Genomic DNA, 18,057 nt, shown 5'->3' with positions numbered 1-18,057 from the left:
GGGGGCGGGAGTTTAGCTCGGTGTAGGGTGGATGGGTGTAGAGGGGGGGGGCTAAAAAGGTGGGCGGGGCTAAATAAGGGGGCGGGGCTAAATAAGGGGGCGGGGCTAAATAGAGAAGGGCTAAAAAGGGGGCGGGGCTAAATAAGGGGATGGGGCTAAATAGAGGGGGCTAAATAAGGGGCGGGGCTAAATAAGGGGCGGGGCTAAATAAAGGGGGCGTGGCTACACAAGGGGCGTGGCTAAACAAAGGGGCGGGGCTACACAAGGGGGGCGTGGCTACACAAGGGGGGGCGGGGCTACACAAGGGGGGAGCGTGGCTACACAAGGGGGGGCGCGGGCTACACAAGGGGGGGCGGGGCTACACAAGGGGGGGCGTGGCTACACAAGGGGGGGCGTGGCTAACCAGGGGGGGCGTGGCTACACAAGGGGGGCGGGGCTACACAAGGGGGGAGCGTGGCTACACAAGGGGGGGCGGGGCTACACAAGGGGGGGCGTGGCTACAAAAGGGGGGCGTGGCTACCCAAGGGGGGCGTGGCTAACTAAGGGGGGGCGTGGCTAACCAAGGAGGGGCGGGGCTAACCAAGGGGGCGTGGCTAACCAAGGGGGGGCGGGGCTTAGCGTGCGAGGCGACTGAGGAGATCGCGCGCGTTTTTTTCCTCCCCCCTCACAGAACGCAGCGAACAACAAAAACAATTTAAATTATATCCGTCATTTTGGCAACACAAGTTTGAACGACGCTACGCACACGACCACATCATCATCATGTCGCAAGACGAATGCTGGGGCTGGTCAGGCTGCGAGGAAGCGCTGCACGGAGCGTGCAGAGACGGAGACGCGGTCCGCCTGGCGCAGTTGCTACGTTCGGCAAGATACGATCCCCTCGCCGAAGACAGACTCTACGGCTGGGCTCCTCTTCACTGGGCCGCATACTTTGGCAAGGTAAAGCTGCGTGTTTATCTTTTTTGCCCGCCAAAAACAAAAAATGTTGTGGTTTTTTTGCCGCTTCTGAGGCGACCGGTGTTGAGAATCGTCGGTGGTTTGTTTGGAGTCGGACCTTTTTGAATGGATTGAAAAGGGGAAATGAAAGCTAAGATCGATTGTTCGTATCGATAGGTATGTTCGAATTACGTCCATCGATCGCTTTGGACTCTTGTCGTTGATTTGCGTGCGAACGGCGGTGGACGAATTCGGTTTATAATCAAATAAACATAACGAGAATCGATACTGGAAATCGATAGCGGCGTTTCAAAATGTTATCGGGCGAAATTCGACGGTGAAAAAATTTACCTCGCGGATTTTAACTTCACGCTGATCGAATCGAATTGTTCGATAATTGATATCCCATCCTGGATACACGGAATCGATCATTTGTGTGGGGCTAATGCGTGCCAGGAATAGTTTTTTTTCTCCACTGAATCGATCCCGTGGTATCGTGAACAAGTGATAGCCACCCACAGAGTTTCTAAAAAATACTTTGAGTTTCCCTCTCAGTCAAAAAAGTAGAATGTTTCACAAACACCGAGCCGATTGGTGGATAGTCCACATGAACACGGTGTGAGCAAGGGTCATTAATAGCGTAAGTTTGTTTCATTCACTCATTCATTCTCTCATTCACTCACCCACTCATTCATTCACCCACTCACTCATTCATTCACTCACCCACTCATTCACTCACCCACTCATTCATTCACTCACCCATTCACTCATTCATTCACTCACACACTCATTCATTCACTCACCCATTCACTCATTCATTCACTCACACACTCATTCGCTCATCCAATTGTCATTCACCCATTCAGCCACCCTTTAATTCACCCACCCAGTTACTTCTCATTCATTCACCCACTAATTAATGCAATCATTTATTCACTCATTCATTCTCTTATTCACCCACTCATTAATTCACTCACCCACTCATTCTCTCATTCACCCACTCATTCACTCACTCACTCATTCACTCACCCACTCATTAATTCGCTCATCCAATTGTCATTCACCCACTGAGCCACCCTTTAATTCACCCTCCCAATTACTTCTCATTCATTCAATCGCCCACTAATTAATGAAATAATTTATTCACTCATTCATTCTCTCATTCACCCACTCATTCATTCACTCACCCACTCATTCTCTCATTCACCCACTCATTCATTCACTCACCCACTCATTCATTCACTAACCCACTAATTCATTCACTCACCCACTCATTCATTCACTCACCCATTCATTCACTCACCCACTCATTCATTCGCTCATCCAATTGTCATTCACCCACTCAGCCACCATTTAATTCACCCTCCCAGGTACTTCTCATTCATTCAATCGCCCACTAATTAATGCAATCATTTATTCACTCATTCATTTTCTCATTCACCCACCCACTCATTCATTCGCCCATCCAATTGTCATTCACCCACTCACCCCCACCCACCAGCCACCCTTTAATTCACCCACCCAGTTACTTCTCATTCATTCAATCGCCCACTAATTAATACAACTACTCGCCCACCCTCTCATCCACCCACCCGCTCACCAACAAAGACAAAGATCCCCCTGATAGCCAACAACAGACTGTAGGGGCAAGTGCTACGAAGGCCGGCAGGGCACACAAGGGGGTGGGTGGCCAACACCACGCCCGGCCGCCTTTGTCTCCCCCAGTGGCGATGTTTACTACACACCGCACCAGGTACTCGTTTAAGGCAGAGTCTACCTAGGGTAGCCCCAGAACTGGTTCAGATGATCGTCACACACACACCGACCCACTAAATAACTCACTCACTCTCAACGCTTTCATTCAGTCATTTATCTCACTAAGCCACTCTCAGCCTGGATATTTGCAAACTGGGAATGTGAAAAGTCTAAAGAAAGATTCTGATTCACTACAAACTATTGGCTCACTATCTTGTTTTACACTTTTATAGTTTTTATACTTATTATTGTGAGGCAATGCTTTTTCGGGTTTGTTCCACATGACTTTTCCAAATTTTACCCCGCCTCCTGGTAGCATTAACACAACAACCGCCACAATGTGTCGGTGACGTCACCACTGTGCTTGTGCCAGGCTAAGTGCACGTTGAGGCCATGTGAAGTGTCGAATGCTTGCTGACAGGAGGTCACGGGACAGACCAGCACGTGCCATGGGTTGGCTGGCTGAGATGACTGGTAGATGCACCAGCTTGTGCCCCCTACTGTGCAAACTTTCTGCATTTTAGCGGCACGGCGCCTCCGCTCGTTGTTGTGAGCGTCGCTCCTCTGCCCTCCGTTTTTGTTGGAGGGCGATTGCCTCCAGCTGCCCAGTAGCAGCGTCCTTCACGAGCCTCCTCCACAGAGCCTGAACTTGACACCGCTGGTACCGCTCTTCGGCAAGTCCACTCAGCTCCACATCCTCCCCCGTACCGCATCACTCCATCTCTTCTCCAGCCCGTGCCGTGCCCGTTTAGCTCCCTTCTATGTGGCCAAACAGAAGCTGCTTAGGCATGCGGCGGCTGGACATTAACACACGCGCACAAGCACCGATTCATTCGGTTCGTGAATTGCGCGTGACCGAACTGGAGCGAATTATCGGACGCACACTTTGAAGTTCGTCAAAGACGCGTCGATTTTGCAACAAGTGGAATCTGTGAAGCTAAGATGATGGTGGTGGTGGCGATTATGGTAATTATAATTATTGCCACCACCACAATGATAATGGTGGGGGAGCGGTGGTGCAGCGGTTAGCGCGCTGTTCTATTAATCCGGCGACCCGAGGTCGATTTCGGCTCACGGGCCAACACCTGTGACGATTATCTGAACCGGTGTCTGTCCTGGCCGTCCCATAGGTCCGCTCAGCCTCAAATGAGTACCTGGTGCGATGTGGGAAAACATCGGAAATAGGGATGCAAATGCGGCCGGGCATGGTGCTGGCCACCCATCCCATCGTGTGCCATGCCGGCCTTCGTAGGTGCTCACTAACAGCACTTTCCCCAGCAGTCTGTTAAACGCTACATGGGGGATCTTTGTCGTTGATAATGATGGTGAAAGGTGATTATGATAATGGTACGAGTAATGATGATCCTGATAGCGGGGTGGTGATGATTCTGATGTAGGTGGTGATGATGATACGACGGAAGAGCGTACTTTGAAGGTTGGGTTTTGATCTGGCAGATGGAAGGAAGCGATGGTGAGAGCTGTGGAAGTAATCGATGGCCTTACTCGTAATTAATGTTTGGATTTGTGGTCATGGAGCGGATGCTGGTGCTAGCGGTAAGGAGTACTGTATCATGATGATGATATAGTCATCGATGACTCTTAACAGATAAATGTGAGATACGATTTCTGATAGCGGCTGAAAGTGGTGCCGTCTGCAATTTGAGGTGGCCAGGTGCTTCAGGGGAGGTGGAGGGGGGAGTTCAAAGTGGCTATGTCAATATGACATAGCACCTCCGATTAGTACGGTTGGATACGTACGGTGCGAAAGAAGTTCAACGTACATAATACACTGGGTGAGTGGGTGAGTCGGTCAATAGTTGGGTGAGTGAGTAGGTGGGTGAGTGATTGCTTTGCTGTTCTTCCTCCCGCACCTCCGATTAACACGGTTGGCTACGTACGGTGCGAAAGAAGTTCAACGTACATACAGTGGGTGAGTTGGTCAATAGTTGGGTGAATGGGTGAGTGAGGAGGTGAGTGAGTGATTGCTTTTCTGTCCTTCCTCCCGCACCTCCGATTTGCACGGTTGGCTACGTGCTGTGCGAAAGAAGTTCAACGTACATGCACTGGGTGAGTGGGTGAGTCGGTGAATAGTTGGGTGAATAGTTGGGTGAGTAGGTGAGTGAGTGATTGCTTTGCTGTCCTTCCCACCGTACCTCCGATTTGCACGGTTGGCTAGGTACGGTGCGAAAGAAGTTCAACATACGTACATACATACCTAGCCGGCACTTTTGATATCTTGTGTTCAAATATGGGGGTTTAGCCTCTCGTCCACAGTGATTAAACTGGGTTCTCAAGTGTAGCGAGTTGATGGTTTCAGCCCGGTCGGCAATGTACTGCACTGCATTTGGTTGCATTGCAACTCTGATAACTTAAGCACGTCTCGATTTAAAGCTTTCGTGACTGCAGGGATTCATCTTCTTGGTTCTTTCGGTAAAGTCACGTAGACGGCTGCTTGCGTTGTGGCCGAAACGTCGTGAGAATTGTATTTTATTATGTTTTATTTTTTTTTATGTATTATTTCCCTTCTACGTGACTTTACCGAAAGAACCAAGAAGATTAAGCACGTCAGTTTTGACTAAATGTTTTACATTGAGGAGCTAGTTCAGTCCCTTATTATTGCGTCAGGAGTAGCAGAGCTCATCGTTGCTCTCCCTCCTGCTTTGTGTTCGTGAATCTGGATGACCACAGGCGTACAACGGGAGGGTTATTTTGCATTCGTTTTGACGGGCATACGACAAACATTATTCTCATATTGCAGGGTGGGTGGGAAAGAAAGTTCTGCTACTGCCGCGTGGAACAGATGTCACTTACAGTTCAAGTTCATTTCAAGTTCATGTATTAGGTATAGCCCTGTGAGCCATTCGGCTCTTGAATCGGGTGCAACCGCAACAAACAAAAAACAAAAACATGAACAAAAAACATCTTAAAGTAAATATGTGACTAAGTGCAAACAGAAAATCCAAAAAAGACAGCAAAATATTGCAGAAAAAACACCGTCCAGAGTTAGACTGATGGCCTTAATCTAAGTTGTCTTGTGGTTGTTGTTGTTGTTTGACTTGCATCCCACTGGGAGTTTTACAGTGTTTGCACACAGTGTTTTCTGCAATATTTTGCTGTCTTTTCTTGGATTTTCTGTTTGCACTCAGTCACATATTAACTTTTAAGATGTTTTTTGTTCATGTTTTTGTTGTTTGTTGCGGTTGCACCCGATTCAAGAACCGAATGGCTCACAGGGCTATACCTAATAAATGAACTTAAAGAGACCTCCAGAAGTAGTCGTGTGCTATCCGCTTCCGTGTGTTAACGTGAAAGCCTCGTGAATGAAATTAAGTCTTTGTCTTGTGTGTGGCCCATGAGGTTTTCCCACCCCTGATAGTACCACCAGAATGCAGCTGAAAAACTTATAGAAATATACATTATTTTTAAAAAGATATATGTTAAAGCGAAGCTAAACGATTTAAAAATTTAATGAGATGAACCCTGTCTCATGGAGACATGCTCCATGACCACCACCACCACACTCCCACATGCTTTGCATAGCACAGTTCCTCTCTGTGAGCGGTGGTGGTGCGGGGGGGGGGTGCATCGGAGATGAGTTTTGAGCGGTGGTGAGTGGGCAGTGATGGCTATGGGAGTGGTAGGTGTGGGTGTGGATGGGTGGTGACTTTGGTGGTGAATGGGCGGTGGTGAGTGTTGTTGGGTGGTGGTATGTGGGAGTGGTAGGTGTGGGTGTGGATGGGTGGTGACTTTGGTGGTGAGTGGGCGGTGGTGAGTGTTGTTGGGTGGTGGTGAGTGGGCAGTGATGGCTATGGGAGTGGTAGGTGTGGGTGTGGATGGGTGGTGACTTTGGTGGTGAATGGGCAGTGGTGAGTGTTGTTGGGTGGTGGTATGTGGGAGTGGTAGGTGTGGGTGTGGATGGGTGGTGACTTTGGTGGTGAGTGGGCGGTGGTGAGTGTTGTTGGGTGGTGGTGAGTGGGCAGTGATGGCTATGGGAGTGGTAGGTGTGGGTGTGGATGGGTGGTGACTTTGGTGGTGAATGGGCAGTGGTGAGTGTTGTTGGGTGGTGGTATGTGGGAGTGGTAGGTGTGGGTGTGGATGGGTGGTGACTTTGGTGGTGAGTGGGCGGTGGTGAGTGTTGTTGGGTGGTGGTGAGTGGGCAGCGATGGCTATGGGAGTGGTAGGTGTGGGTGTGGATGGGTGTGGACTTTGGTGGCGAGTGTGGGCGGTGGTGAGTGTTGTTGGGTGCTGGTGAGTGGGCAGTGATGGCTATGGGGGAGTGGTAGGTGTTGGTGTGGATGGGTGGTGACTTTGGTGGTGAATGGGCGGTGGTGAGTGTTGTTGGGTGGTGGTGAGTGGGCAGTGATGGCTATGGGGGAGTGGTAGGTGTGGGTGTGGATGGGTGGTGACTTTGGTGGTGAGTGGGCGGTGGTGAGTGTTGTTGGGTGGTGGTGAGTGGGCAGTGATGGCTATGGGAGTGGTAGGTGTGGATGGGTGTGGACTTTGGTGGCGAGTGTGGGCGGTGGTGAGTGTTGTTGGGTGGTGGTGAGTGGGCAGTGATGGCTCTGGGGGAGTGGTAGGTGTGGGTGTGGATGGGTGGTGACTTTGGTGGTGAATGGGCGGTGGTGAGTGTTGTTGGGTGGTGGCGAGTGGGCAGTGACGGCTATGGGAGTGGTAGGTGTGGGTGTGGATGGGTGTGGACTTTGGTGGCGAGTGTGGGCGGTGGTGAGTGTTGTTGGGTGGTGGTGAGTGGGCAGTAATGAATGGACAATGATGGCTATGCATCTTCTTGGTTCTTTCGGTAAAGTCACGTAGAAGGGAAGTAATAAAATAATAAAAATATTATGTTTTATTTGTATTATTTTATTATGAATCCCTGCAGTCACGAAAGCTTTCAATCTAAATGGCTATGCATGTTGAACTTATTTCGCACCGTGCATAGTCAGCCATGCTAGTCGGAGGTGCGGGGAAAGGACAACAACCTAAACACAAAAAGCAGTTCTAAAGTAATGAGTTTGTCATTCTAGGTGATTTAAAAGTGCACAGCCCTGTTGGCTTCCTAATATCGGACGGAAGAGCGTTCAAGACGGCCGCAGAGGCATCACCGGAAAGCGCTGCGCGACGATTTTGTGACCACCGCCTTTGTTCGATGGCCGAGCCAAAAGCCGCTAAAAGCGGTGGCGTGGGGATGGTAGGTGTGGGAGGTTGATGGGTGTGGTGCTCAGTGTTGTTGAGCGGTGGTGAGTGAGCCAGCGATGGCTATGGGGGGGTGGTGGTAGGTGTGGGTGGGTGTTGCTGGGTGTGGTTCAAGTTGGGTGTGTCCACATCGCGACACCTGTGTTCACCTGTGCAGTCGTACGCGAGGATCTGTTTGCGCGTTTTAAAATAGCCGGGAGCTGGATCGTAAAATATGTCTCGCTGCCGCGCAGGTGTTTGCGGTTGTGCCGTATAACAATTTCTGTTTTACAATTTTTATTTTACCAGGTAAAGCGCGCACTGAGCTCTATCAGCCAGATTACTCTAAACCAGGGGTCGGGGAATCAACATCTCAAGAAGAGGCATTTTTTTCGAATTTGGTAAAAAAAATAAACATTTCACGAGCCGCAATGCATTGCGGTGAATACGAGAGGGTGGTCCTTAATAAATAACGTCACTAAGCTGCCCTTAAAGAGCCGCAGTTTTGCCGACCCCTGCTCTTAAACGTGTGGTGACGTTGGTTCTAAATGTGGAGGGGAAAAACCGGGGACCCAGAGAAAAAATCCACGCGATCGCGGGGAGAGAGAGAGACACACAAACTCCATTTATACAACAGGTGTCGGGTCGGGATCGAACCCTGGACTTCCTGTATACCAGGCGAGGTAGTTAACATCTCACCACGGAGATAAAGAGAGACACGCAAACTCCATTTATACAACAGGTGTCGGGTCGGGATCGAACCCACGACCTCCTGTATACCAGGCGAGGTAGTTAACATCTCACCACGGAGATAAAGAGAGACATGCAAACTCCATTTATACAACAGGTGTCGGGTCGGGATCGAACCCACGACCTCCTGTATACCAGGCGAGGTAGTTAACATCTCACCACGGAGATAAAGAGAGACACGCAAACTCCATTTATACAACAGGTGTCGGGTCGGGATCGAACCCACGACCTCCTGTATACCAGGCGAGGTAGTTAACATCTCCCCACGGAGATAGAGAGACACGCAAACTCCAAATATACAGCAGATGTCGGGTCGGGATCGAACCCAGGACTTTCTGTATACCAGGCAAGGGAGATAACATCTCCCCACCACGGCGTGATGCCCGACGTTTTGCTTAATGATAATTGTTTTTTTACCCTTCTATCTGACAAAAAAACTGACATCTTTTTACAAGGAGTCATGTTTGCATAGACCACAATACCTGCAGTCATAATGCAAACAAAAAACACAACTCTGATAATGTGCACTGCCCTTGAAGTTGATTGGTCCACACCCGAGACAGCTTTCCTTCGAGCCTAGTCTCACATTGGTTGGACCAGATGACGCCAATAGGCGCCCAACTCAAAGACAATGCACCATCAGAGTATGAGAGCTCGGGGTAAGCATTTACACCAAAAAGGTGTCAGTTTTGTTGCCCGATAGAAGGGTAAAAAACCAATTATCATATTTTTACTGGCAATTGAGGTTCCAATGGTTTTGCTTAATGTGCAGAGAGCTTCAATCAACTCACTGAAACCACTCCTTTCACTCACTCACCCACTCATCCATCCACCCACACTCACTTAGGGTGGGCATCTTTAGGCCTACTCTTCCACGGTAACAAGACAATGCGTCTTGGAAGAGGAGGGCAGTTACCCACACTTTACCCCACCGCATGCAAACTGAGGGTCCAAACCATTGTCTCTGTTGGGTGGTGGACAGAGACGGTGGGCTGGGCAGAGGTGCCCGGGGGATTTAAGATATTCGCCCCGTTGTAATAGTAATAGGTTTTTACCCTTTCAACTGGTACAAAAACTGACACCTTTATACAAGGCATCATGTTTGCAATAACCACAACACAAGCAGTCAAAATGCAAACAAAAAGAAACAACTCTGATGATGATAATGATATGCACTGTCCTTTTCATCATCAGAGTTGTTTCTTTTTGTTTGCATTTTGACTGCTTGCGTTGTGGTTATTGCAAACATGATGCCTTGTATAAAGGTGTCAGTTTTTGTACCAGTTGAAAGGGTAAAAACCTACTACTATATTTTGCCACTGGTAAAGGAGGTCTCATAGTGTATTAGCCCCATTGTTTTGACTTCCTGTATCATGAGGTGGAGTCGAACCAGTGGCCGTGTGTGCTCAGCATTATACCACTGTGGCAGTTGTATATATGTATGTTTAACTTCTTTTGCACTGTACGTATTCAACCGTGTTAATCTGTGGGTCTCTACGGATGTGTGTAGATCTTCTTTTGCACCTTACGTAGCTAAACGTGCTCCTCTGCGAGTCTCTGCGTATGTTGAACTTCTTTTGCACCATACGTATTCAACCGTGCTAATCTGTGGGTCTCTACGGATGTGTGTAGATCTTCTTTTTTACCTTACGTAGCTAAACGTGCTCCTCTGCGAGTCTCTGCGTATGTTGAACTTCTTTTGCACCATACGTATTCAACCGTGCTAATCTGTGGGTCTCTGTGTGTATATTTCACTTTTTTCTCACCATACGTAGCTAAACGGAGGTGCGAGATCCATTCAGTTCCGAGTCAAAGATAAACAAGTATAACCCGTAAAAACAAAGTTTTTCACTATAAATCCTTTATATGCGTGGCGGCTAGAGTCCTCTCGTCCTCTGGCTTGAGATGGCTGCCACCTATGGGTCAGATGATTACATGGCAGCATTAAGCAATTGGTAATTAAATATAATATTTTTGTCCTAAAAAGTGTAAAATTTGGGGAAATTTTTTTCACGAACATTAATTGTCTCGCACAACGAGTCTGTGTGAAAAATGTCAGCTCGATTGGATCACGGGAAGTGGGTTAAAAAACGACCGAAAGATTTGCACGGTCGTAAGCAAGCAAGCGAACTTAATATAAAGGATTTAAAAATATACTTTCTCGAGATATTTCTACAAGTGCGGCAAACCTGTAACTGGGGTTTGAACCGGTTTTTGTGCTCATTTAGTTTCCGGTAACAAAGAAAACCGATTTTTAACCACCATAGTTTGCAGTGACGACTCTCCTAAGAAGTCTGCAAGAAACTCACGATTATTATAAGACGCTTGTCTTCAAAACCGCTTTAAACCTGTCCGTAAACGGGGGGCGCATTGTACTTGGCTCTTGCGAAAGTGAATGGTCGAGTCTTGGCAGTGCCTGTGACACTGGAACTGCCAATAAAGCCGACTGCAGCGGCTATAGTGTGTGTGTGTTATGCTTACCTGTGTAGCATCAATAGTTTAATGTTAATGTGTCATTTTATTGAGGGACTGCCTTGTGGTGTTGTCTTGGTGGTGTGGTCCGGGACCGATATTGTCTTTGCTGCCTTGCCCAAAGTTGGCAAAACCGGGGATTACCGATTATTTATTTAGATTTTAGTGACTTGCTTACAAATTTCTCTATTTTGCACTCTTATCGTGTTTTTGTTTGTATTTTTATTTGCTGTTGTAACTTTGCGGACCCAGTGTCCATACTGGGCATCTGTGAAAAAAGAGCTTTTATACCTCATCGGATTCCTCCTTGCAGTCCAAATGAAAGATTCTGATTCTGAGAACCGGCACGCTCCAAACTGGTCCGGTATTTGCTTACTAAACAATATTGCGCGCAATATTTCGCGGACTTAAATGACCGCGGCTCGGGCGCGGAGCCAAGTTCGGTGTCAACTCCAAAGCCAGGTGAGAAGAGGTGTGGCGCCTATTAAGTTTCTCTTAGAAGTCGGCGTAGGTTTGACAACGCCGCTGCTGCTGTTGCTCCTGTGAAGTTGCAGCAGCAGCAGTGGGGATAATGATGATGATGATGATGACGACCAGGGAGGTCGGCATTCTGCGGCTACGGAGTGGCCCCCATTGGGCTTTTGGGCTGCCCCCATGTGGTTTTTTGGCTGCCCCCATGCGGCTTTTTGGCTGCCCCCATGCGGCTTTTTGGCTGCCATCTTGCGGGCAGCCGTTTTTATTTATTTATAAACTTTAACTTTATTCGGTTCTTTACAACTCTAAAGCAAGGGGGTTGGAAACATGCGGCTCTTCAAGGACTACATCGTGATGTTATTTATTAAGGACCACCGAGATTGCATTGCAGCTCTTGAAATATTGAGGTTCATAATGTTGGGACTGGAAAACCAAATGGGCTGATGGACTAAAACGTATTTCAAGTTCGACATTTCTATAATGACAGTCGAGTCTATATGCGGTGTGAGTCGACTAGTGGCCACGGGAGGTAATGACAGGGGTATCAGTTGTGAGTGTGAGAGACTGGTGGCCCTGGGAGGTAATGACAGGGGAGTCAGTTGTGAGTGTGAAGGGACTGGTGGCCACGGGAGGTAATGACAGGGGTATCAGTTGTGAGTGTGAAGGGACTGGTGGCCATGGGAGGTAATGACAGGGGTATCAGTTGTGAGTGCGAAGGGACTGGTGGCCCTGGGAGGTAATGACAGGGGTATCATTTGTGAGTGCGAATGGACTGGTGGCCACGGGAGGTAATGACGGGTATCATTTGTGAGTGTGAATGGACTGGTGGCCCTGGGAGGTAATGACAGGGGTATCAGTTGTGAGTGCGAAGGGACTGGTAGCCCTGGGAGGTAATGACAGGGGTATCATTTGTGAGTGCGAATGGACTGGTGGCCACGGGAGGTAATGACGGGTATCATTTGTGAGTGTGAATGGACTGGTGGCCCTGGGAGGTAATGACAGGGGTATCAGTTGTGAGTGCGAAGGGACTGGTGGCCACGGGAGGTAATGACAGGGGTATCATTTGTGAGTGGGAAGGGACTGGTGGCCACGGGAGGTAATGACAGGGGTATCAGTTGTGAGTGGGAAGGGACTGGTGGCCACGGGAGGTAATGACAGGGGTATCATTTGTGAGTGCGAAGGGACTGGTGGCCACGGGAGGTAATGACAGGGGTATCATTTGTGAGTGGGAAGGGACTGGTGGCCACGGGAGGAAATGACAGGGGTATCAGTTGTGAGTGGGAAGGGACTGGTAGCCCTGGGAGGTAATGACAGGGGTATCAGTTGTGAGTGTGAAGAGACTGGTGGCCACGTGAGGTAATGACAGGGGTATCAGTTGTGAGTGCGAATGGACTGGTGGGCCTGGGAGGTAATGACAGGGGTATCAGTTGTGAGTGCGAATGGACTGGTGGGCCTGGGAGGTAATGACGGGTATCAGTTGTGAGTGCGAAGGGACTGGTGGCCACGGGAGGTAATGACGGGTATCAGCTGTGAGTGCGAATGGACTGGTGGCCACGTGAGGTAATGACAGGGGTATCAGTTGTGAGTGCGAATGGACTGGTGGGCCTGGGAGGTAATGACGGGTATCAGTTGTGAGTGTGAAGGGACTGGTGGCCACGGGAGGTAATGACAGGGGTATCAGTTGTGAGTGCGAAGGGACTGGTGGCCCTGGGAGGTAATGACAGGGGTATCATTTGTGAGTGGGAAGGGACTGGTGGCCCTGGGAGGTAATGACGGGTATCAGTTGTGAGTGCCAAGGGACTGGTGGCTACGGGAATGATCGAAGGAAGCGTGGTCAGGTGACTGAAGAGGACGGTGGAGTCTGCCAGTGGAGTGAGCGGTCTAGAACCATCGAGCAGGTTCTGGCCTCGGTCAGTATATAAGGGAGATGCGCGGGAGACTCGGGGCTGTTGCACTGAGATCTCCGCCTGATGTCAAGTGAACGTGTCTTCATTAAAGTGCCATCTCAAGAGAGAAGTGTTTCAAGTCATCATGACACGTACTTAAGAAGTATATCGAGATTGGTGGGTAACCTGGAGTTGTTTTTCAATCAAATAAAGTCTTGCTGTCTCCATAATGTCCGCCACCCCCCCCCCCCTCTCGTGTATACTAGTGGGATATCTATACATATACTCTTAGTTCTTTTTTTTACCTACGTGACTTTACCGAAAGAACTAAGAGTATGAATCCTTGCAGTCACGAGAGCTTCAAATCTAGAATCTATACATATATATATCTCTACAAACCAGACGGCTTTTATATGTGATGTGGGGCGGAGGGGCGGTCGCTCTTACTTTGGAGACGGGGAGCGAACGAGAGACGGGGCGGTACGAGACAGATGAGAATGCCCGTTGCAAACAAGCCAAAAATAAAATCGACGCGTCAAAACATGACCGACCCCCACCACCCGGGGAAATTTGTTGAAATTCTTGGAATCGCCGTGGGTGGGGAGGGATTTAGGTGGAGCAGAGTGGGGAGTATCGTGCCCACTGGTTTTCTGCGGTTTTTTTTGTTGAGTTTCGTGCGTGTTTTCGTCGCTTATGGCTGCGGAAGTTAGCAAAGGCGCCACGGTGGTGAGATGTCAACCACCTCGCCTGGTAGGCAGGAGATCGTGGGTTTGATCCAGACGCTGACGCCTGTTGTATATTTGGAGTTTTCCTGTTCTCCCCGTGGTCGCGTGGATTTTTTTTACCAGGTCCTCAGGTATTTCCCTCCACATTTAAAAACATGTGTTTAGAGTACTGTATTTGGCTACTGATATAAATTTCCAAGTGATGACAAGCCACTTCGTTGAGCTATCATTTGTGAAAGCCAGGTCGCTTTTGAAAGAGAGCTACATAGCTCAGTGGGCCCTTACTTGTTAAAATACAAAATAGCAGTACTAATTACATTCCTGCATTTCCCATAAATATGCTAAATTCCTGTTGATATGCAAATTCCTTTGTCAATGCGCCCAGCTTATATATATGCTCCAAGCCCGTGTGCTGTTTCATTCAGACTCTGTCGCCTCGACGGACCTGGTTTTCACCTGAGGACGGCTGCTTGCGTTGTGGCCGAAACGTCGTGAGAATTGTTTTATTATGTTTTATTTTTATTATTTTATTACTTCCCTTCTACGTGACTTTACCGAAAGAACCAAGAAGATGAATCCCTGCAGTCACGAAAGCTTTAAATCGAAACAAAATAGTTTAATGAGTAACAACGGTAGCCAATAAGGCAAGGCCTATTTTAGGGAAGTCTTAGCCACCGGGAGTCATGTATTCATGAGAGCTCATGGCAGCATTGTGTTACAAGACTCGGAGGAACAAGTTGCGAAGTTGGACGCAGCTGTGGGTTACCGTTCCTATTTTATTACTCGCAAACTCATTTGATGCTGCTGTTTTGAGCATCATATTTGTGCTAATGCGACTTCATGTATTTTAGACGGAGTGCTGTTTCCAGATGCTATTGTAACCAGATGCTATTTTGAAATCCTTTATATTAAGTTCACTTGCTTGCTTGCGCGCTTACGACCGTGCAAATTTTTCGGTCGTTTTTTAACCCACTTCCCGTGATCCAATCGAGCTGACATTTTGCACACAGACTTGTTGTGCGTGACAATAAATTTTCGTGAAATTTTTTTCCAAAATGTTACACTTTTTAGGAATTTTTTTTTATATTTAATTACCAATTGCTTAATGGTGGCAGGCAATCATCTGACCCATAGGTGGCAGCCATCTCAAGCCAGAGGACGAGAGGACTCTAGCCGCCACGCATATAAAGGATTTATAGTGAAAAACTTTGTTTTTACGGGTACATTTTTTACCAATAGCATCTGGTTATCGAGCAGTCTGACCCGGAAAGTTGAAAACCCATCCAGAGTTGTGGCTTACTTAAACATATGCTGCTGCCCGATTAAAATTGGTCTTGAAAACCCAAAGTGGGCTTTTGAACAAAAACGGACGCTTACTGGTTCTTGACTTGCAGAAGCGTTCACGGATTCTGGAAACTGTTACCAATTCATATTCTTAGGTTTTTTCGGTAAAGTCACGTAGGTCTCCTTCTATTTGCTTGTTCTGTTATTACTGCCCCGTCGGTAGATTAAACACCGATCGAAGTCGGCTAAAATGCCCCAACCACTTAGCTTCGTAACAGCCATTGCAAAAAAAAATATATAACAGCAACTGGTAACAGTTCTAGATTTGAAGCTTTCGTGACTGCAATGATTCATATTCTTAGGTTTTTTACCGAAGTCACCTACGTGACTTTACCGAAAAAACCTAAGAATATGAATTGGTAACAGTTTCCAGAATCCGTGAACGCTTCTGCAAGTCAAGAACCAGTAAGCGATTCCGGCGTAGTTTTAAGTCGTGAGCTCTCCGCAACAGCGCCGGCCGGGAGATGGAATGGAATTGGCGAACTCTGGATTGCAAGTCCCGTGTGATAACCATTTGCACCTCCCCTTCTTGGTTCTTTCGGTAAAGTCACGTAGAAGGGAAGTAATAAAATAATAAAAATAAAACATAATAAAATAATTCTCATGACGTTTCGGCCACAACGCAAGCAGCCGTCCTCAGGTGAATAATGAAACACCACCAAGCTTGGAGTGTATATTTAAGCTGGGTTGGAGGGGGGAAGAAGAGCGCCTTGACAAAATAATTTGCATATCAAGAGGAATTTAGCATATTTATGGGAAATGCGTAGGAGGTGGGCGGGGGGGTTTCAAAGTCATTATGCCCGTGCATTATGCAGGATTAGTAGCATCAAAGGGAGGGGATGGAGGAGAATTGTTTTATTATGTTTTATTTTTATTATTTTATAACTTCCCTTCTACGTGACTTTACCGAAAGAACCAAGAAGATGAATCCCTGCAGTCACGAAAGCTTTAAATCGAAATTTGCACCTCCCCTGTTGTCTTTCAGTTGAACAGGCTAACATTGTATTTTGATTTAAAGCTTTCGTGACTGCAGGGATTCATATTCTTGGTTCTTTCGGTAAAGTCATGTAGAAGGGAAATAATAAAATAATAAAAATATAAAACAATACAATTCTCATGACGTTTCGACTGCAACACAAGCAATCATCATCAGGCGTGAAATCCACAGTAAGTAAATTTTCTGAAAATGTTCTTAAATCCACAGTAAGAAAATGTACTTACCGTGGATTTCACACCTGATGATGATTGCTTGTGTTGCAGTCGAAACGTCGTGAGAATTTTATTGTTTTCTATATAGATTTTTTAATTATTTTATTATTTCCCTTCTACGTGACTTTACCGAAAGAACCAAGAATAGATCTAACATTGTGTTTATCGCTTGAGGCGTTTCTGTAACTGTGTGCGCGGAAAACCGGTAACCGGCTTATAACCTTTTTTTTCTCTCTTTCGGTTTTAACATCACTAGTTTTCACTTGGTCGCTTGGATCATCACAAGCTTGAAAAAACATTATTGGCATCAAAATAAAACTGCTGGCCTTTGCTGCAGTTTGATGAAAGAGTTTCTTGTTGTTGTACGCAAATTAAAATCCAAAAGTCAAACTGCCCTTCTTGGCAGCTCCACCAACGAGCGTTGGGCATCCGCTGGTGTCCCTCAGCCGGCACTGGAAATTCTGCGTTCCCATGGCGAGGGCCAGGGCATCCGTAGGACTGCCGCTATTGGTTTCGATGCAAAGTGGCGGCGGTGCTGCTGCCGAATTTATTTATTCTTGAGCCGGTGGTGATGATAATGATTGTCGATTTAAAGCTTTCGTGACTGCAGGGATTCATCTTCTTGGTTCTTTCGGTAAAGTCACGTAGAAGGGAAATAATAAAATAAGAAAAAATAAAACATAATAAAAAAATAAAAATATGCAATATTATTTTATAATTTTAATTAATATTTTATTTTATTATGTTTTATTTTTATTATTTTATTACTTCCCTTCTACGTGACTTTACCGAAAGAACCAAGAAGAACTATCCAGGTCGCTTCTGACAAAAGAGCGGCATAGTTCAGTGAGGCCTTACCTGGTAAAATAAAAAGAATGATTTAGTGTTTTTAAATAAATTGCGACAGGCTTCGAAGAGGGAGGCCGTCCATCCAGCAATGGATAGACAGTGGCTGAACCCCCCCTCCATAATTTTTTTTGTTCAAATGCGTAATAAAAAACACATGCAGAAATACTCGCAGGATTGCATCATGAGTACGTTTTTGTCTCTACGTACTGCCGAGCAGAAATAGGACCCCTCTCCTGCTTGCGCGAGAGATCGATTGTGTAAGTTGCAATCGCGTTGAGGAAGAAAAACCTTGCGTGTGCATAGATTCTGTAGCTAACGTTTTTTTTGTCCCCCAATGCTCGTCGTTTCAAGAGGGAATCAGAACCGATATTAATCCTGGAAGAATTCGGTAGTAGTGGTAGTGCTAGGAGAAGGGATTTTGGTACGAGGTAGTAGTGATAGGGATAGTGGTCGTGATAGGGGTTGGGTATGAGGTAGTAGTGATA

At 47.2% G+C, this 18,057-nt stretch overlaps 1 protein-coding gene across 2 annotated transcripts in view; it reads left to right on the top strand.

Moving 5' to 3' along the window:
* Positions 1-615: 615 nt before the first annotated feature.
* LOC133357764 (ankyrin repeat domain-containing protein 10-like) overlaps positions 616-18,057 on the top strand; it is a 62,642-nt gene continuing 45,200 nt past the window's right edge. For both annotated transcript variants that reach the window (XR_009756992.1, XM_061575880.1), the window contains exon 1: positions 616-939. Coding sequence is in view for 1 of the 2 variants with exons in the window: in XM_061575880.1 (XP_061431864.1) it covers positions 763-939 (177 nt within the window). In the remaining variant the exon portion in view is untranslated. The remainder of the gene's footprint in view (positions 940-18,057) is intronic.

This window comes from Lethenteron reissneri, chromosome 59 (genome assembly GCF_015708825.2).
Source record: "Lethenteron reissneri isolate LAM-NWPU_2019-01 chromosome 59, ASM1570882v1, whole genome shotgun sequence".
Classification (NCBI taxonomy): domain Eukaryota; kingdom Metazoa; phylum Chordata; class Hyperoartia; order Petromyzontiformes; family Petromyzontidae; genus Lethenteron; species Lethenteron reissneri.
Note: the sequence above shows the minus strand (reverse complement) of the source record. Positions and strands in the feature narration are given on the sequence as shown.